General features: G+C 37.8%; 1 protein-coding gene across 3 annotated transcripts in view; it reads left to right on the top strand.

Moving 5' to 3' along the window:
* LOC150078992 (protein FAM151B) overlaps positions 1-17,230 on the top strand; it is a 104,197-nt gene that overhangs the window by 65,991 nt on the left and 20,976 nt on the right. The window contains exon 3 of one of the 3 annotated variants that reach the window (XM_090382595.1): positions 1,341-1,558. In XM_090382595.1, coding sequence (XP_090238721.1) covers positions 1,341-1,558 — 218 coding nt within the window. Of the gene's footprint in view, positions 1-1,315; positions 1,559-17,230 lie in introns of all 3 variants that reach the window. The other 2 variants (XM_090382597.1, XM_090382596.1) reach the window with 2 other exon arrangements.

Raw genomic sequence — 17,230 nt, 5'->3', positions numbered from 1 at the left:
GGCTACTGTTAATCTATTAGTCCATGTATCCCCCCCCAAGCTAGCAGTTTCCGACCCACCTAACATTGCCTTGATAGCATCAGAAATATTCTTGCACTCTTTCTATTTAAGTGTAATCCATCTGTGTAGAAGCATATATATTACAGTAATGTTGAAAAATATTGAAGGAATTAAACTGTTGAAAAAACTTAGATCGATAAAGAAGTTAAATTCATGCTACTGAATGAAAGTTACAAATTTCCTGCCAAAGGCTATCTGAATATGAAGCTGGAGCTTTCTAAATACTTAAGGAATTTAAACTTACAAATACTATGTAATTTAAATTAAAAGAGTATGATAGAAATTATGCTGCTAACAAAACGTTTAACAAAATTAAATTTAAGCTAGCCAATGAAAGTTAATAATCCACCAAAATATCTATAGCAAAGGTCATCTGAATATTAAGCCGTGGCTTTCCAAATACTTATCTAAATACAAAAATAAACTAATCTATAGGAATATGTGACTATAGGAATTCAAACTATATATTAAATATAGTTTATTATGTTACAATAAAGAAACCTCAAAATTATTTCAGGAACTGTCCTGGAATGTACTTCCCATGGTACCAGTCCTTTCACAGTGCTCTGTGAAAGGCGTGGATATTGTGTAGTGTGTATATATAGATTATGTGATCACATCAATTTATGTATTGTGCAGGCTGACAAATCTGAAATAACTCATGAAAAACCTTATTCTCCCCCACCGCACACCCACCCTTTAGATCAGCTAATACAGCTCTGATCGAAAAAGCCTTTAGACTATGACAGGATTGAAACCTGGACCTCACCAAATGACAAGTGGTAGAAGCACTGTATTGTCATGGAGCAAATATTGTGCTTAAGGCACAATATTTGCACAATAACAAATCTGTCCTATTAATTAAATTTCAATTTGCATTAATAAATTATAATGGAGTACTAGCTCTGTGGATTGAATAAATACTTCATATTGTAATTTATTTTTATAATATATGCTAAATGCTATTCTTATAACTGATTAATCTACCAATTTAGAAATAAAAGATTTTCATATTGGATTACTGAGGTTTTCTCCAACTTTGGAGAAAAAAAAAAACTTTGGGTTTACTTGGTAGATAATTTTGAGAATGTTGATTTTTCTGAATTTTTTAGTTAACAAATTCAGAAAATTGATATATTATAAACTTTACATTTTATTTCTCTATTATGTAATGTATAATTAAGTAAATATGAAATTAATATTTTATTATGTAATTAAGTAATACTAAATAATACACAATAATACATACGTAAAGAGAAATTTTAAGCTTTCTTTTGTAGGACCTGCAATGATTCTAGAGGGAGATGTTAGTATGTCCTGCAATAGTCGTTTTCCTGTACCCATCATGGCTCAGCCACCAGCAATTACTAGTGATGTCACATTGGAGGAATGGCTTCATGAAGTTTTACACCATAACAACAAGGGCATCCAATTAGACTTCAAATCAACTGAGGTTGTCGAACCTGCATGTCGAGTCCTGGCACGAATAGCTGATCATGTAGGTCACTTTCTGAATTTAATTTAGGCAAGTGTACTTATACAGTTCAGTATGCTTTTTCTCTGTAAGCATCATAGATCAGAAATCATTGGAAATTTAAAAACCTTATTTAGGAATTTAAAAAAAAAAAAGCAATACAGTGAAATGTCCATAATACATTGCCTACAATGAAATTTTGTTACAGTAAAATACAATAAAAAAAAGTCTGAATGATTGCTATGTATTCATTATTTTTTTTTATGAAAACCCCAAACACGAAAGGTATCAAAACCTATAGTACTTAGTACCGTGCATGGGTTGAAGGAGAACTATGGGGGGAGGGGGGGGGATGGAAACTTTGCTCTAGAGACTAACCATGGGTTTCACCACTTGCAGAATAATTATAAAGAAAGGAAGCATGCCATGAATTAGTGCTCATTTCTTGAAAAAAAAAAAAAAAAAAAAAAATCACTTTCAACAGGGATTTTTCCATAAATACCTGAATACTTTCCATCGTGCTGGCAAATACCTTCTTTCCATGTTATGAAATGGCAAAGAATTTGCCCTATATTGACTGTGTGTGTGTGTGAGAGAGAGCAATTTTAAGTTTGTTAACCAGGCAAACATCTCTCTTTATCAATATTTCAGGTAAAGTGTTGTTCTTGGTCACTTCATTAACCATAATGGGATCATTATTCAAGCCAATAAAATCGTTCACTGACACTTGTACAGGCACATCTAACATTTTGCATAAATGTTTCCAGTTGCTCACTGTATTTGAATTGCAATCATATCCGCTTTACATCCTTCAGTGTGTTGTGGCAAAATACTGGTTTTACCTAAGTAGCTTGCAATGGTGGTTGCAATTAATGACTTCCATGTTGCACTGATTGCTTTAGTAGGCTCCAAAATATTTATCTTTAAGTGACAGCTCACTGAATTGTTGGCTAACATTTTCTGCACTAGCTGTGACCTTTAATTCGCTTTTACACCATGGATTACTCCCTAATCCAGAGGTTGCCTTGATGCTGAAAGGTTGCCAATTAAAAGTAGAGTATCCCTCTTTCTTGTTTTTGTTCACCATTATGACACCAAAATTTACTTTTGGAAAATATCACTATTATAGAAGTACTTGTTTTGTGACAATATTTTCAAGGCAAATAATAAATTTATAGACAATGTAGTTTTTTTTTTTTGTGTTTATCAGTAATCAGTGGTTTTAGTTGTTGATGCCATTCAAATTTTCACACAACAGCACAGTAATCATTTCTTTGGAATTTTTGCTGCTCTTTCCTCACTCTAATACAGTGTTCATATTGGGCAGCACAATCTTGTGATACATTGGAAAGTTCTGCTGGGAGGGAGGAAGAGTGGAGCAACCAAAAGTTGCTTCTCTCTCTCTTATGCTCCCCACCTCCATGATTAAGCAGCAATCACTTTCTTTCCCCATGGAAGATGCCATTATTTTTTAAATCTGTGCACCAACCTATACTACCCTTAAATTCGGTTAATCCAAACAAGCACACAAAGGATCATGCTTGCTCATATAGCGATGGACCATTCACTGCAGTGTTCTTAGACCTTGTAGCCACAAAACCACTTATGTATTGCTTTGTCAAGTTCTTTATTGTGCACAGTGTATGAATGTTTTCCCTTGGTCCAGTTGCCTCTTTCTCTCTGAGAAACATACAGCGCATCAATGAACTGATTCTATATTTTCTTTCAACAAATTTTTCTTTTAGTTCCAGAAACACATGGCCAATAGTGCTGAAGAAACTTGTGTAACTTTCAGATGATAAACAACCATACTCCACAGAAAACTAAACAAATGAAATTTCAATAACAATGGTACTTTTTATTATTATTATTATTATTATTAGCCTTATAGTGCAAGGAAGCCTGAGGTTTGAGAGAGAGAGAGAGAGAGAGCAGTAAAAGGGAATCACCAAGCAAGAGAAGAATGATGATATCCATCTCAGGATCCTGGGTGTGCCAAGCCCATGCTCACCAGATATGAGCCCCTACTTCAACAATTGTCACCTCCAACATCAAGCAAGACTGTAGGAAGGTAGATAGATGAAAAGGCACATATCAAATAGGCAATTAACTGTCTACTTGGTAAATCATTGTCGCATTGAGATATTAAAGAGCAAAAATCAAAATGTGTCATACTTTTAAGGATTTTATTGCACTAAACTGATATGATATCAAGGTACTTAAACCGTACCTCAAACAGCATGCCCATCTGTTCATTCTGTAATCATTTGGTTTGAATCCAGACAAATCTGCCATACTGATATTTTTTATTAAAATCCTATCTAGTACAGATACTGCCACATAATGATTGAACACTTATGTCAAATATCACCAATCAGACTGATCTTTGGTACTTTTTTTTTTTTATCAAAAGACAAGATTTAACCTCCACATTGTCTTCAACATAAAAATATTTATTGCTTCCAGATGAAGGACTAAACATTTCTACTTAATTGACCAACAAAAGATGGTAGCAGCATTCTTCCTGTCTACACTGTTTCCCCCAGTAACTATGCAGCCAAGATCTGTCCCTCTTCAAAAACCAGTCTTTTCCTCTGTATACTGCATCTTCAAATGGACCATCTGCAAACTCCAAACTCTACTACAGGTACATACTACTGAAATAGCTGAGCATATCCATGCTGCCATACTTACAACTGCAATAACTGCAAAAATGTTTACAGACAAAACATCCAGATATGTGCGAATCATGCTATTGGCACAACCCTCTGCTTGCCCTCCAGTCCAATCCAATCCCAGACTTAAGCTTATAAAGTCACACCTCTTTATCTCAGACTGTTTTATACCTGCTCATATGCAGCTAATTATCCAGTGTTTACATCAGCATAACATTGACCTTAAGCTTGCTAGTGAACAGTGACTGTAGATACCATTTTGCAGATGTAATCTCTCTTCTCAGTCACTATTCACAACAGCTTGTGAACAGATACTATGTATAGACGTAATACCCGTTGGTGCAATATTATCCTAAAAACCAACCTCAGCATCCTCTCCTTCCAAAGAGAGAGAGAGAGAGAGTCCAATATCTTTCTTCAGAGATATCTGAAGAATCATATGAGTTGGATCACAAAAGTAAATGTGATCCTTTTGGCTTGTCATGCAATACAAGCCATGGTAGGGATGTGGACCTCCCCCCCCTTCCTCAACTGCAGGATATTATGTACTGATACAGCCATGATGGTACAAGGCTGTATCAGTACATACAAGGCTGTATGTACTGATACAGCCTTGTACCATCATGGATGGAAGGACTAGTGTGTGTGTGTGTGTGTGTGTGTGTGTGTGTGTGTGTAATATTTACAGCACTCCCTATAAACTGACAAGGGTCTGTTTATAGAAAGTGTTTGAATTTATCTGTAATTGTGCCAAAGTGATTTTTATACAAATCACTTAAAGTTGTAATTCAGTTTATTATAAAGATTATGTGCTCCAGTTGATTCCAAACCCTGGCAGCCATGCATACACATGAAAGTCGAAACGAGAAATTAGCTAACCTGTGATATTTTGTGTGTCTGACTTCAAGCTCTCTAGCTTCAAATGCAATTCAACCGGTGCAATACCACCACTTTGCTTATTGGAGGCTTGAAGTGGTGGAACCCATGTTTAGTCTCTAGAGCTAAGTTCCGGTCAACCCTTCCCTATCTCTTCCATCATGCAGTATGATTGATGACTTTGAGGTTATGATGAACATCGTGGCAAGATCCAATATTCCTTACATTTCGAGGGTACAGCTCTAAAACGGTGTTCGCAGGCCGTCTGCTAGTTAGTACACCGGACCGAACCTATTGGTAACTCTCTAGGAGGCTTCCGGATCAGCTAGTGTATAATCTTGCTACCTCTACTCTGCCAGATAGTGACTGGAGGGAGTCCGAGTAGTGTGTATGCGGGGAACATTGTTGAGGCCACGTTATGTCAAGGATCTGGGTATATTCTTACCATATGTACGCCATATCCAAAAATTTCATTACTTCATACAGGAGGCGCCTCCGTAGCCAGGTGGGAAGGAGCATCATTGCGTAGCACACGCTTCTTGATTTGACCGGGGTTCGAGCCCGTCACCACCAAATACAGAGGATGCGGAAAGGTCAGGGAATGACCACCGCATATCCTGCAGCAATATGGCCTAATAGAGCAAGCTTATCTGCAAAAAGATCTAAACCTCCCAAGCACTTCCTAATTCGTTTCACAAATATATGGTCTCAATTCTAATCTTAACGATGTCCATTTCCACTTGCAGTCTGCTAAACTCCATGTACTTTTTCTGACACAATCTCAGTTATCGGTTGATTCAACTACTGCTCATCTCAAATGCCCAAACTATTCGCTGTATGATTCCTTTCGCTCAAAGGTGGTACTTGTGCATATGTCCTTTCTGATATTCCCTGTCAGAGACTTGGCAATTTGGAATATACTCTCTTTGATCTTCTCTGGCTTAAAATCTCTCTCTCTACCTCATTGTGTAAAATTCATCTGTTGTCTCTCTACCGTTCTCCCAACTCTACTAGTTACTTGGAGCTTTTTGACTTCCTCTCTTTGCAACTTGACTTTCTCCAGTCCAACTTTCCTAACAGTGAGGTAATTTTCCTTGGTGATTTTAATGTTCACAACTCCAGCTGGCTTCCATTTTCTAGTCACTTGTTTGTTTTGTTTTTTTTTTGTTTAGGAGCATTAGCAGCTAAGCCCATATTGCTCCGGGATATGCGGTGGTCATTCCCTGACCTTTCCGCATCCTACGTATTTGGTGGTGACGGGCTCGAACCCCGGTCTAATCAAGAAGCGTGTGCTACGCACTGCTGCTCCTTCCCACCTGGCTACGGAGGCGCCTTTTCTAGTCACACCGACCCAGCTGGTCGAGATGCTGAGGCTTTTGCAATTAATAATGACCTTGCAGATTGTTTATTTATCTATCTACAAGAATACTGGACAATCCTAATCATACAGCCAACACACTTGATCTTTTTCTCACAAACAACCCTTCTAAGTACGCGGTCGAATGAGAGGTCCTTTAGGCATTTCAGATCACAACTTGGTGATTCTCTTCTCCAATGAAGCCTTTATCTCATGGCTATTCCCAACCTCGTGTTGTTTGGCATTACAAGAATGCGAAATGAGATGACCTGCAAAATTTCTTTTCTTCTTTTCCTTGGTCGGATTACTGTTTCAAAACTTCTAATATCAACGTTTGCTCAGATCATGTCAGTGAAATTATTCTTGCAGGAATATTTATGGACTAATTCAATGGAAAGGTTCGGTGAAACACAAGTAGTTGCTCTTGACATCTCAAAGGCTTTGGATCGTGTTTGGCATAAAGGTCTTCTAAACAAGCTTCCATCTTATGGGGCCCCGAGTGCCAAGCGATAGTGTCCAAGCGATTTTCCAAAGGGATATATAGTGCTCTTTCCCAGTGATTTTGTTATATTTTCTTTCCAGTGCTTTTCTCATACTCATTTCTTTGTAAGTGGTTCTGTACTTAACAGATCCTAAGTAAGAACCCAGAAAGGAAAATTACCTTTCTTTTCCTAGTATATTTATTAATTTTTTGCACTAACAAACTAACCTCTCCAACCGCTTGGCCACTAGGTGGCACCGTTTCTGCCTCCACGTGGCGGGGCCGGAAATCTGGGAGGAAAAGCGCTCACTCCCAGGGCTAAAAGGAGCAACAATGGACTGTGATACATGTCCACCACTAGAGCCGACAGGCTTTCAACATACTGAGACTCGAAGAATGGAAGACGATCCCAATCTGGCAAAAAGAATGAAAAAAGACTGTAACAAATCAGAACCACCAGCTTTCCTGATTGTACATTCTTTATCGACTCAGCCGCTAAGCAGACTCTCTCCCTTTGTCATCCAGAGATGTCTGGAGAATGCAGCAGGTACACCGAAAATGGTGAAAAGGCTCCAATCAGGAGATCTCTTAATTGAGACCACTCAAGCAAGGCATTCAGAATTTTTATTAAAAATGACATCTATAAGCGGAATCCCAATCAAAGTCTCACCACATAACATCTTGAACTCCTCAAAAGGAGTAATAAGTGAGTGGGATTTGTTGAACGTAACTGAAGAGGAGATAGTCGTGGAATTAGCAGAACAGAAAGTAACTCAAGCAAGAAGAATTATGATAAAGAAGGATGACAAACTTGTTCCCACACATAATATTATACTGACCTTTAGTACACCAAATTTGCTGACCTCAGTTAAAGCAGGCTACCTAAACTGCCATATCCACGCATACATTCCAAACCCTTTAAGATGTTTCAAGTGCCAAAAGTTTGGTCACTCCCAAACAACATGTAGAGGCGAAAATACTTGTCCTAACTGTGGGTCAAAAAACCATTCACAAACAGAGTGCACTGCAAAGGCTCCGGAATGTCCAAATTGCAAGGATGACCATCCAGCATACTCAAAATCATGCGAACTCTGGAAAATTGAAAAAAAGAATACAAAAGTACAAGACTGAGAATAAGGTCACATATCAAGAAGCAAGAAAGCAAATAAAGTCAACTATCCCAAAAACCACGTACGCTGCCATTACACTAAAATGCCAAGCTGTTTCAACCCAAACTGATGTATCAATTCCGCCCAATACATCCATTGCAGAATGGGCACGATGTGTGCTATCAACATCTCAACCTACCAGCAAACCCATTGTATTTGATGAAATAAGCAATACCCCTATCACAGTTCCGCCTAAAATAAAATCATGTGATAAAATGTCAAATAAATCACGAAGGCAACAAGCCACTGAATCACAAAAGGCAAACTCAAATAGAATGGACTCTGAAAATATAACTACACACGATGAAACAGTACTTGATCTTCATGCAGAAGATGATATGGAGACTGGATTTTCATCAGGTAAAACTGATGACGTAGAAGAGGGTACAGATTCCGGACATCCCAATTTTCCTAGAAAAGATAAAATGAAATACGACCGTCAAAAGCAACCCACTCACAAGAAACAGACAGACTCGCCTTCCCTCCTCAAACCCCGATAATGCAGAACATTGTTCAATGGAATTGTAGAGGTTTACGCAGCAATACCGATGACATCTATGATTTAATCTCCCGATGTGGTCCTATAGCCGTTTGCATACAAGAGACTAATCTAACTCCACAAGTCACTCCATCAATCAGAAATTTTACATTTTACAGAAAAGATAGAAACTCCTCATTATCCGCACGTGGAGGCGTCGCAATTCTAGTTGACTGTAAAATACCATCTAGAAACATTCCGCTTCAAACCCACTTAGAAGCCATTGCCGTACGTGTATCAGTTGGGCAAATTCTAACTCTAGTATCTCTGTACCTTCCATCTAACAAGATGTGCACGTTTAAAGAACTAGAAGACCTTATAAGACAGATACCACCACCTTTTTGTATCCTTGGTGATTTCAACGCGCATCATCCATTGTGGGGATCAGACCACATGGACAGTAGAGGACACTTGATCGAGACGATACTAGACCAACTGAATCTAACATAACTGAACACTGGTGAAAATACTTATACTCACCTTCCCACTGGATCTATGTCAGCAATTGATTTAACACTCTGTTCCCCCATATTATACCCCAGTATAGAATGGACAGTATTAAACGACTCACACAACAGTGATCACTTTCCAATCATATGCAGAATCCAAACGCTTCAAACATCATATCCTGATAATCGCTCAAAATGGAAATTCTCCAGAGCAGACTGGAAAAAGTTTTCAACCCGTCTTTCTTTTGATAGCCAATTGATCAAACTACAATCCATTGATGATGCCACAGAGCATATAACCAGACAAATACTGACCACTGCCTCCGAAGCAATACCTCAAGCCTCCACATTTAAACACAAAAACCTTAAACACTGGTGGAATGAAGCTTGTACCAATGCCAAAAAGGAAAAAAATAAAGCTTGGAACCTGTTCCGGAAGTTCCCAACTACCAACAACCTAATTCAGTATAAAAGGCTAAAGTCAAAAGCTAGGCAAGTTAGAAGAAAAGCCAAAAAGGAATCGTGGATACAGTTTGTCTCCACTATTACAAAGGATACTAGCAGTCGTCTCATTTGGAAAAAGATTTGGCAATTAAATGGGAAATATCCACCTCTTCCTTCTCCCATCTTAATCAAAAATGGACAGGAAATTTCTTCTTGTCAAGAAATAGCTAACGTCCTTGCAGAAAACTTTTACCAAACATCTGCCACGTCAGCATATAGCAACTCTTTTCTTAAAATCAAAGCTTCAGCAGAAAGGTACAAAATAAATTTCCATACTTCCCAATATATTGGCTATAATCAACCGTTTAACCTATTTGAACTGCAAACAGCATTAAAGAGATCACCTAACAGTGCAGCTGGACCTGATGGTATATATTATGTAATGTTGAAACATATAAACAGTACATCCTTGAATTTACTATTAATGTTCTATAATTGGATTTTTCTTGAGGGTACATATCCATCTTCCTGGCATCATTCCATCATTATGGCCTTTCCTAAACCAGGAAAAGATCACACATTTCCAGAAAATTACTGACCTATTTCTCTAACTAGCTGCCTAAGTAAAATCCTAGAAAGAATGATACGCAGACGGCTTACCTGGGCTCTTGAAACTAAAGAACTGATGAACAACAATCAGTTTGGTTTCCGACAAAACAGATCCACTTTAGATCTAATGGTGAAAGCCGAGACTAACATCCACAATGCTTATGTCAAAAATGAACATCTTGTAATGGTAAGTCTCGATATAGAAAAGGCTTTCGACACTACCTGGAGATATGGCATATTGAGAGAGCTTCATTCCATAGGATTGCGAGGGCACTTACCAGAATTCGTTAAAAATTTTCTTCAACACAGAACCTTTCAGGTCCGCTATCAATCTGTACTTTCCCGGTCCTACACTCAAGAAGAAGGTATCCCGCAAGGATCAGTACTGAGCTCTACCCTTTTTTCACTTAGACTGAACACCAACACACAACATCCCAAATACTGTAGAACTATATATGTATGCTGATGATCTAACTATATCTTGCCATTCCCAAAATATACATACCATTGAAAGACATCTGCAACTCTCTATAAATAAGTTGGAGGCATGGGCAATGCAGAATGGATATCGTTTATCAGATCAAAAAACAATTGCAGTTCACTTTTGCAAAAAACATAAGCTACACCCAGAACCAGAACTCAGATTAAAAAACCATTTGATCCCTCTCACCAGCAATTTCCATTTTTTAGGCCTAATATTGGACACCAAACTGAACTTTGTTTCACATATCACATACCTCCGAACTGTCTGTCTAAAGAAACTTAATATACTTAGGTCCATTTCTGCTATGACATGGGGAGCTGATAGATACTCTATTACATTTGTATCGTGCTATTATCAGATCTCGTTTAGACTATGGTGCCATTGTATATGATTCAGCTAGGAAAAGCGCATTAATCAGACTTAATACCATCCGACACAGTGCCCTTCGAACTGCTCTGGGCGCATTTAGAACATCCCCTGTTCAAAGTCTGTATGTAGAGGCACACGAACCTCCACTTCACCTTCGAAGGAAAATGTTGCTTCTAAATTATGCAGCTAAAATTCAGAGCCTTCCAGACCATCCCATTCGACCATTGCTTTCCAACCCTGAGTGGACAATGTTCTATAAGAGTAAACCGAATGAAAATAGACCAACTGGCATGAGACTAAAACATTTGCTTCACACCTGGAATATTGATTTTGATAACATACTTAAAGAAAGCGATATTCCTGATCCACCCTGGTCTGTAAATCTCCCTTACTGTGATACGCACTTTCAGCAATGGGGAAAGAACTCCCTGGCAAATGAAAATATCAAACAACTACATAAAGAACATGCCCTCAACAATATACAAAGCTACCAAATATATACAGATGGCTCAAAAACAGATTCTACAGTTGGTGCCGCAGCTGTCTTTCCATCTTTTACAGTCTCCATAGCACTACCAGTTGAATGTAGCAGTTATACTGCTGAGTTATATGCAATTAAACTAGCCTTACAGAATATTAACACTATCCACAATACTAGCAATATAATATACACTGATTCATTAAGTGCAGTGTCTGCTTTGGGTAATCAGTTTTCAGTATCACAACCAATCGAAAAACAAATCATTTGCTACTTAAACCACCTATGAAGTAGGAATCATAAAGTGAAATTCTGCTGGATCCCAGGGCATTCTGGTATCTTAGGCAATGAGAGAGCAGATCAGGCAGCCAAAAATCCAAACAGTACAACACCAGCAAATTATAAAGTACAATATAGAGATTATTTGAAGCATATAAAAAAGTCTATATGTTTCAGTGGTCAGAAATATGGAAGGCACAAAGTAATAACAAGTTGCTCCAAATCAAAAAAGAACCTGCGTTATGGATTTCCAGCTTTAGACAAAATAGACAGGAAGAAGTTGTTCTAGCAAGACTAAGGATTGGACATACTCATCTAACCCATATGTTTCTACTCATGGGGGATGACCCACCTCGATGCACACATTGTTCACTACCGCTTACAGTTAAGCATATACTTTTAGATTGTCCTCACTATTCTCCTTTCAGAAGAATTTTCCACTCTCAATCACAACTACAAGAACCGTTATCGCTTAACCACATGATTGGCAATAGTGCTAACCTAGCTACACTTTATACATTTCTGAAGGAAATACATATATATGAATTCCTATGATGCCAAAATAGAACATATTATATTACCTTAGAATAATAATGTAGGACCTGGCACATTTTGGCCTTAGCTGCCCTTGTGCCTTTAAACACCAATACCAATACCATCTTATGGTTTGCCAACTGTTTTTAGTAATTGGTTATCCAGTTTTCTCTCTGATTGCTCACTGAGGTTGATGGTAGATGGCTCTCTGTCTTCTAACTTCTCCACTAATGCCAGTGTCCCCCAAGGTTCAGTTCTTTCCCCCACTCTTTTCCTCTTGTGTATTAATGACCTTCTTCCATTGACTGGAAATCCTATCCATAGTTTTGCTGATGATAGCACATTGCATTCCACATTACATTTTGAGAAACCTTGCCCTGTTCAATCAGCTTCAACTTCTCAAAAATCTGCTACCAATTCCTTAAATGCCGATATTCTGGTAATTCTTCAGTGGGGCAAAGACAACTTAGTTGATTTCAACCCCTCTAAAACTCGGTCTTGTCTTATGTCTCGCAAAAAGGATTCTTCTGCTCCTATGCTTATCTTTAGTGACACTCCAATTTCTAGGCAAAATGATATATCTCTTTTGGGGATTGCTCTGACTTCTAATCTCTCTTGGCACAAGCACATTACAAATATTGCTTCATCTGCATCTAAAAAACTTGGTTTTCTCTTTCGCTCTCACTTTTACTTTTCTTCCAAACAGCTGCTCACTCTGTATAAATCGCAGATCTGCCCTGAAATGGAATATTGTTCCCACATCTGGGGTGGTGCCCCAAAACCTCGCTCAGGCTTCTTGATTCCATTCAGAAGAGGGCAGTTAGGTTGATTAATGATTCATCTCTAACAGAGCCTCTCCACTCGCTGTCTCATAGATGTTCTGTTTCTGCTGCATTCCTCTTCTACAGATACTTCCATGGGCACTGTTCTTTTGAATGGCTTCTATAATTCCCGCCCTCTCTTTCAAAACATTCTGGACACATGCCGCAACCAGCCAACATCCATTTACTGTCCAACTTCAAACTCACAGAACCGACTTTTCATCTTCCTTGTTTATTCATTCAGCTGCCATTTTTCTGGAACAACCTTCCTTCATACATATTTCCTGAAAATTAGTCTACAGAAGTTCAAGTCCAATGTCAACAAGTATCTTCTTTCATCTTCTCACCCTCCAAGTCAATCACGGTACTAAGTACTATAGGTTCTAATACCTCTCGTGTTTGGGGTTTACATAAAAAAAAAAAATTAAAAAAATATATATTACAGTTTGCATTTCTACAACTCTGTGTCTTGTCTTTTTTTTTCGTTACAGTTGAAGAGGTGGGATTCTGGAAAATGATCAATTTATAGCATAAATTTATAGAATATTAGGCATTTGCATGGTGGTCTAATTGAATTGGTTAATAATTAAAAAATTAAATATATTTTGTGTCCAATTAGTTGAAGAACTCTCCTATGCCACAATATCATTAGATTATTAGTTACTATTGATGAGCAAGATTATAGTGCCTTGTTTATACTTTCCAGTGGTTCTTTATGTGAAATGTTAAGCTGGCCCAATGTATGTCTTTCAGACTGTAGCATTTGGAGATAACTTAGATACAGCTTTCTTATATTTTCATTTGACAAATAAAAAAAATCAAAGATTGTTCATTCATGCATGTTATTTAAAGTTTGTAATATGATGAAGTGATATCTTATGAATACTTATTTGTATGTACCACCTGTGTTTATAAAGCTAGAAGTACAATATTTCTGTTGCATAACAGATAAATTTCATTGCTGAGGCCCCATCATATAAGTGCAAGATTTCATGAAACAACTGTTATATGGCTAGGCCGTATTGCCTAATGCCGACCCTGAGAAAGAGACTCCAGTTTGTTAAACTGGAAACTGTGTCAGTTTGGAAACTAAACATCTCTTTTGGGGATCTGATTGTTATTATTAGGAATTAATGGTTGAGTATACCTGGTGATTGAAACATGCTGTCTTGTTCTAGGATGGCACAAGGAATGATTGCCCTGACGTTTGTGCAAAATCTAGGAAAATCTAGCAGTTGATCTTCTCCCCAGCATTCATTTTGGAAGCCAAAATGAATTTTGGAAAGATCAGTTGCTTGATCATTCCAATCACTTTAGAATGTTTAATTAGGTTTTAAACATCTATCAAAGATGCTTTCCTAAAACAAGAGCACCTGCCATTTTCTTTGATATGGTAAAAGTGTATGACACAGCTGGAAGATTTGATATTTTAAAAGGCCTTTATAGCACGTCTTAGAAATTATCCCCAATTTTTATTAAAAACTTTGTATACCTTCGGTCTTTCCCAGTTCATATAGGATCCACGAGGAGAAAGTCCTGACACTTTTTGCCATCAAAGTGAATTCTATTACAGAACTGCTTCCTCTAACTGTAAACAGTGCTCTCTGTGTTGTTGATTTTAGCATATTTTCCCAGTCACTTGCAATATGCTACTGAGGAGATTTCCAAATTGGATGAATAATGAAGTTGACAGATTACTTGAGCCGAGAAAGACTGCATGGAAAAGTTACAGAGCAATAAAAAGTACTGAAGACTATAACAGCTACAAATTGATCTGTAATAGGGCCACAGAAAAGATGGCTGGCAAAGAGAGCAAAGTGTGGGGATAAGGAATTCTTCACATATATGTTCACATATCTTTGCAAAGAAGAGGACAAATCAGTTTGGAACCTTATGTAATGGATGTGGCATAGTATTAGATACCCCAGCTGATTTGTAGATGAACTCAACAGTTATTTTGCATCGATATTTACAGAAGAAACTCCCTTTATGTCAATGGGAAATTATGGGAGTGAAGTTGAAAAATATGTAATTAATGATATTGAAATTTCACATGATTATTTAATGAAAACATTTTCGAGCCTAAAGGCAAGTAAGGCTCCTAGGGTTGATGGCATATACCCTATAATTTTAAGGGAGGTGGCAATTGAGTGCATTGAACCACTGAGGCTAATTAGGAGAGCATTACTGGGCTCAGGAGACATTCTTTTGGATTGGAAAACTGCCAATGTATGTCCAATACATAAAGGTGGTTCTAAGGGTGTAGTGGGAAATTACCGTCCAGTCAGTCTAACTTCGGTAGTAGGGGAAAATCATGGAGGCAATGATTAAGGGTGGAATTTAGAATCGTTTAGATAGAAATGGAATTCTGAAGGATATGCAGCATGGTTTTGTAAAGGGAAAATCTTGTTCATGTTTAAGACATCTTGTTAGCTATTTTGACAGGGTCACTCATGAGCTGGATTTAGGGAATAATTTCAGCATTGTTTATTTAGATTTCAGCAAAGCATTTGACTCAGACCCAATTCAGCAGTTACTTTATAAGCTGGAACAGTTTGGAATCATAGGGAAAATCTTTAGATGGATAGCAAGATGGCTTTAGGGCAGGAGGCAAAGGGTTCTGATAGATGGTTATTCTTCAGATTGGGTTAATGTAAGAAGTGTGGTTTCCTAGGGATCAGTATTGGAACCACTGTTGTTTTCGATTTTTTAAGTGACATCGATGAAGGGATAGAGGGTGTGATGTCTAAATTTGCAGATAATGTAAAGTTTGGTAGAGTAGTTAATGATCACCGCCAAGCAGAGCTGCTTCATCAGAGTGACCTAGATAGGCTTCAGGGATAGTCAGAAAAGTTGTGGCTTTGTTTTAATCCCACAAAGTACAAGGTCACATGAAGTTCTCTGAGCATTGTAGACAGGTTGCAAGGAAGGCCAATGGTGTCTTATCGATGATTTATCAAACGTTTGCTGGTAGAGATAAAGACGTCATAATCCCATTATATAAGGTTATTGTTAAACCACGCTTGGAATACTGTGATCAGGTATGGAGACAGCAGATAAAAAAAGACATTGAGCTTCTTGAAAGGGTTCAATGACAGGTAACTCACCTGGTTAGATTGGCAAAAGGCGTCCACATGAGGAAAGACTTTGAATATGTGGGTTGCATAGCTTGGAAACTAGCCACCTTAAAGGTGACTCAATTGTGGTGTGTAAGGGTCTGAGAGGTAAAGATAAAATTAATGAAGACAATTTTTATGGTTATAAATGATCCTGGAACCATAAATTCAAGTTACCGGGGGGGGGGGTGATTTAGACTGGATTGCAGGAGGTTTTATTTTAGCCAGCAAGTTGTAAATTACTTGAATAAGTTATTTAAATTTTCAAATTTTTGGGGAAATTCGAAATACCTCGAATTTCGAAATAATTATTTATTTTACTGTTTTTTTTTGGCTAGTGCAGCATAAGCCTTAGGCATCCTTGCACCACGTGGCCATTACTAATACTACTCCATAGCAATGACTAATGGTTTCAGGCTCTTCCTGCAAAAGACTCAATTCCATTCGCACGAATTTTTATTGCAAGTGTAACTTCATCTTGAAAAAGAATTGAGGTTTGGACAAAATGCGATTTCAGTAGTACCTGAGATCAGGTTTATAGGGCTTGTATTTGATAGAAAGTTAAACTTTCTATAATGTATCCATCAACTATGTATGAAGTGTACAATAGGCTTTAATATTCTCTGGGTAATCTCCTCTGCTTCTTGGGGTGGCAACAAAATGCACCTTATTATGCCTCTGTTGTGCATTTGTGCAGTCTAAACTAGATCAGAACTAGGTATATGTATTTGCGAGACATAGTATACCATGAAGGCTGGATCCCATCCCCCATCAGGTGGTTCATATTGTTACTGGACGATTTTGAACATCTCTTGCCCAGAGCCGTTTGGCACAAATGAATCATTATTGCTTCATCAGCAATAATGATTCATTTGCAGTATGCTTTAAAACTGAAATTCCTGTAGGACCACTCTACATGGACATCCATTTTTGAGTGACATTGGGAAAATCTATATAATACCCATCAGACTGTTAACTATCCATTCAATATTTGTATCCAACAGCTACTCAGTTAAG

Source organism: Mastigoproctus giganteus, chromosome 10 (genome assembly GCF_048544385.1).
Source record: "Mastigoproctus giganteus isolate SK-2022 chromosome 10, ASM4854438v1, whole genome shotgun sequence".
NCBI lineage: Eukaryota > Metazoa > Arthropoda > Arachnida > Uropygi > Thelyphonidae > Mastigoproctus > Mastigoproctus giganteus.
This window is presented reverse-complemented; position numbering and strand designations above follow the sequence as displayed.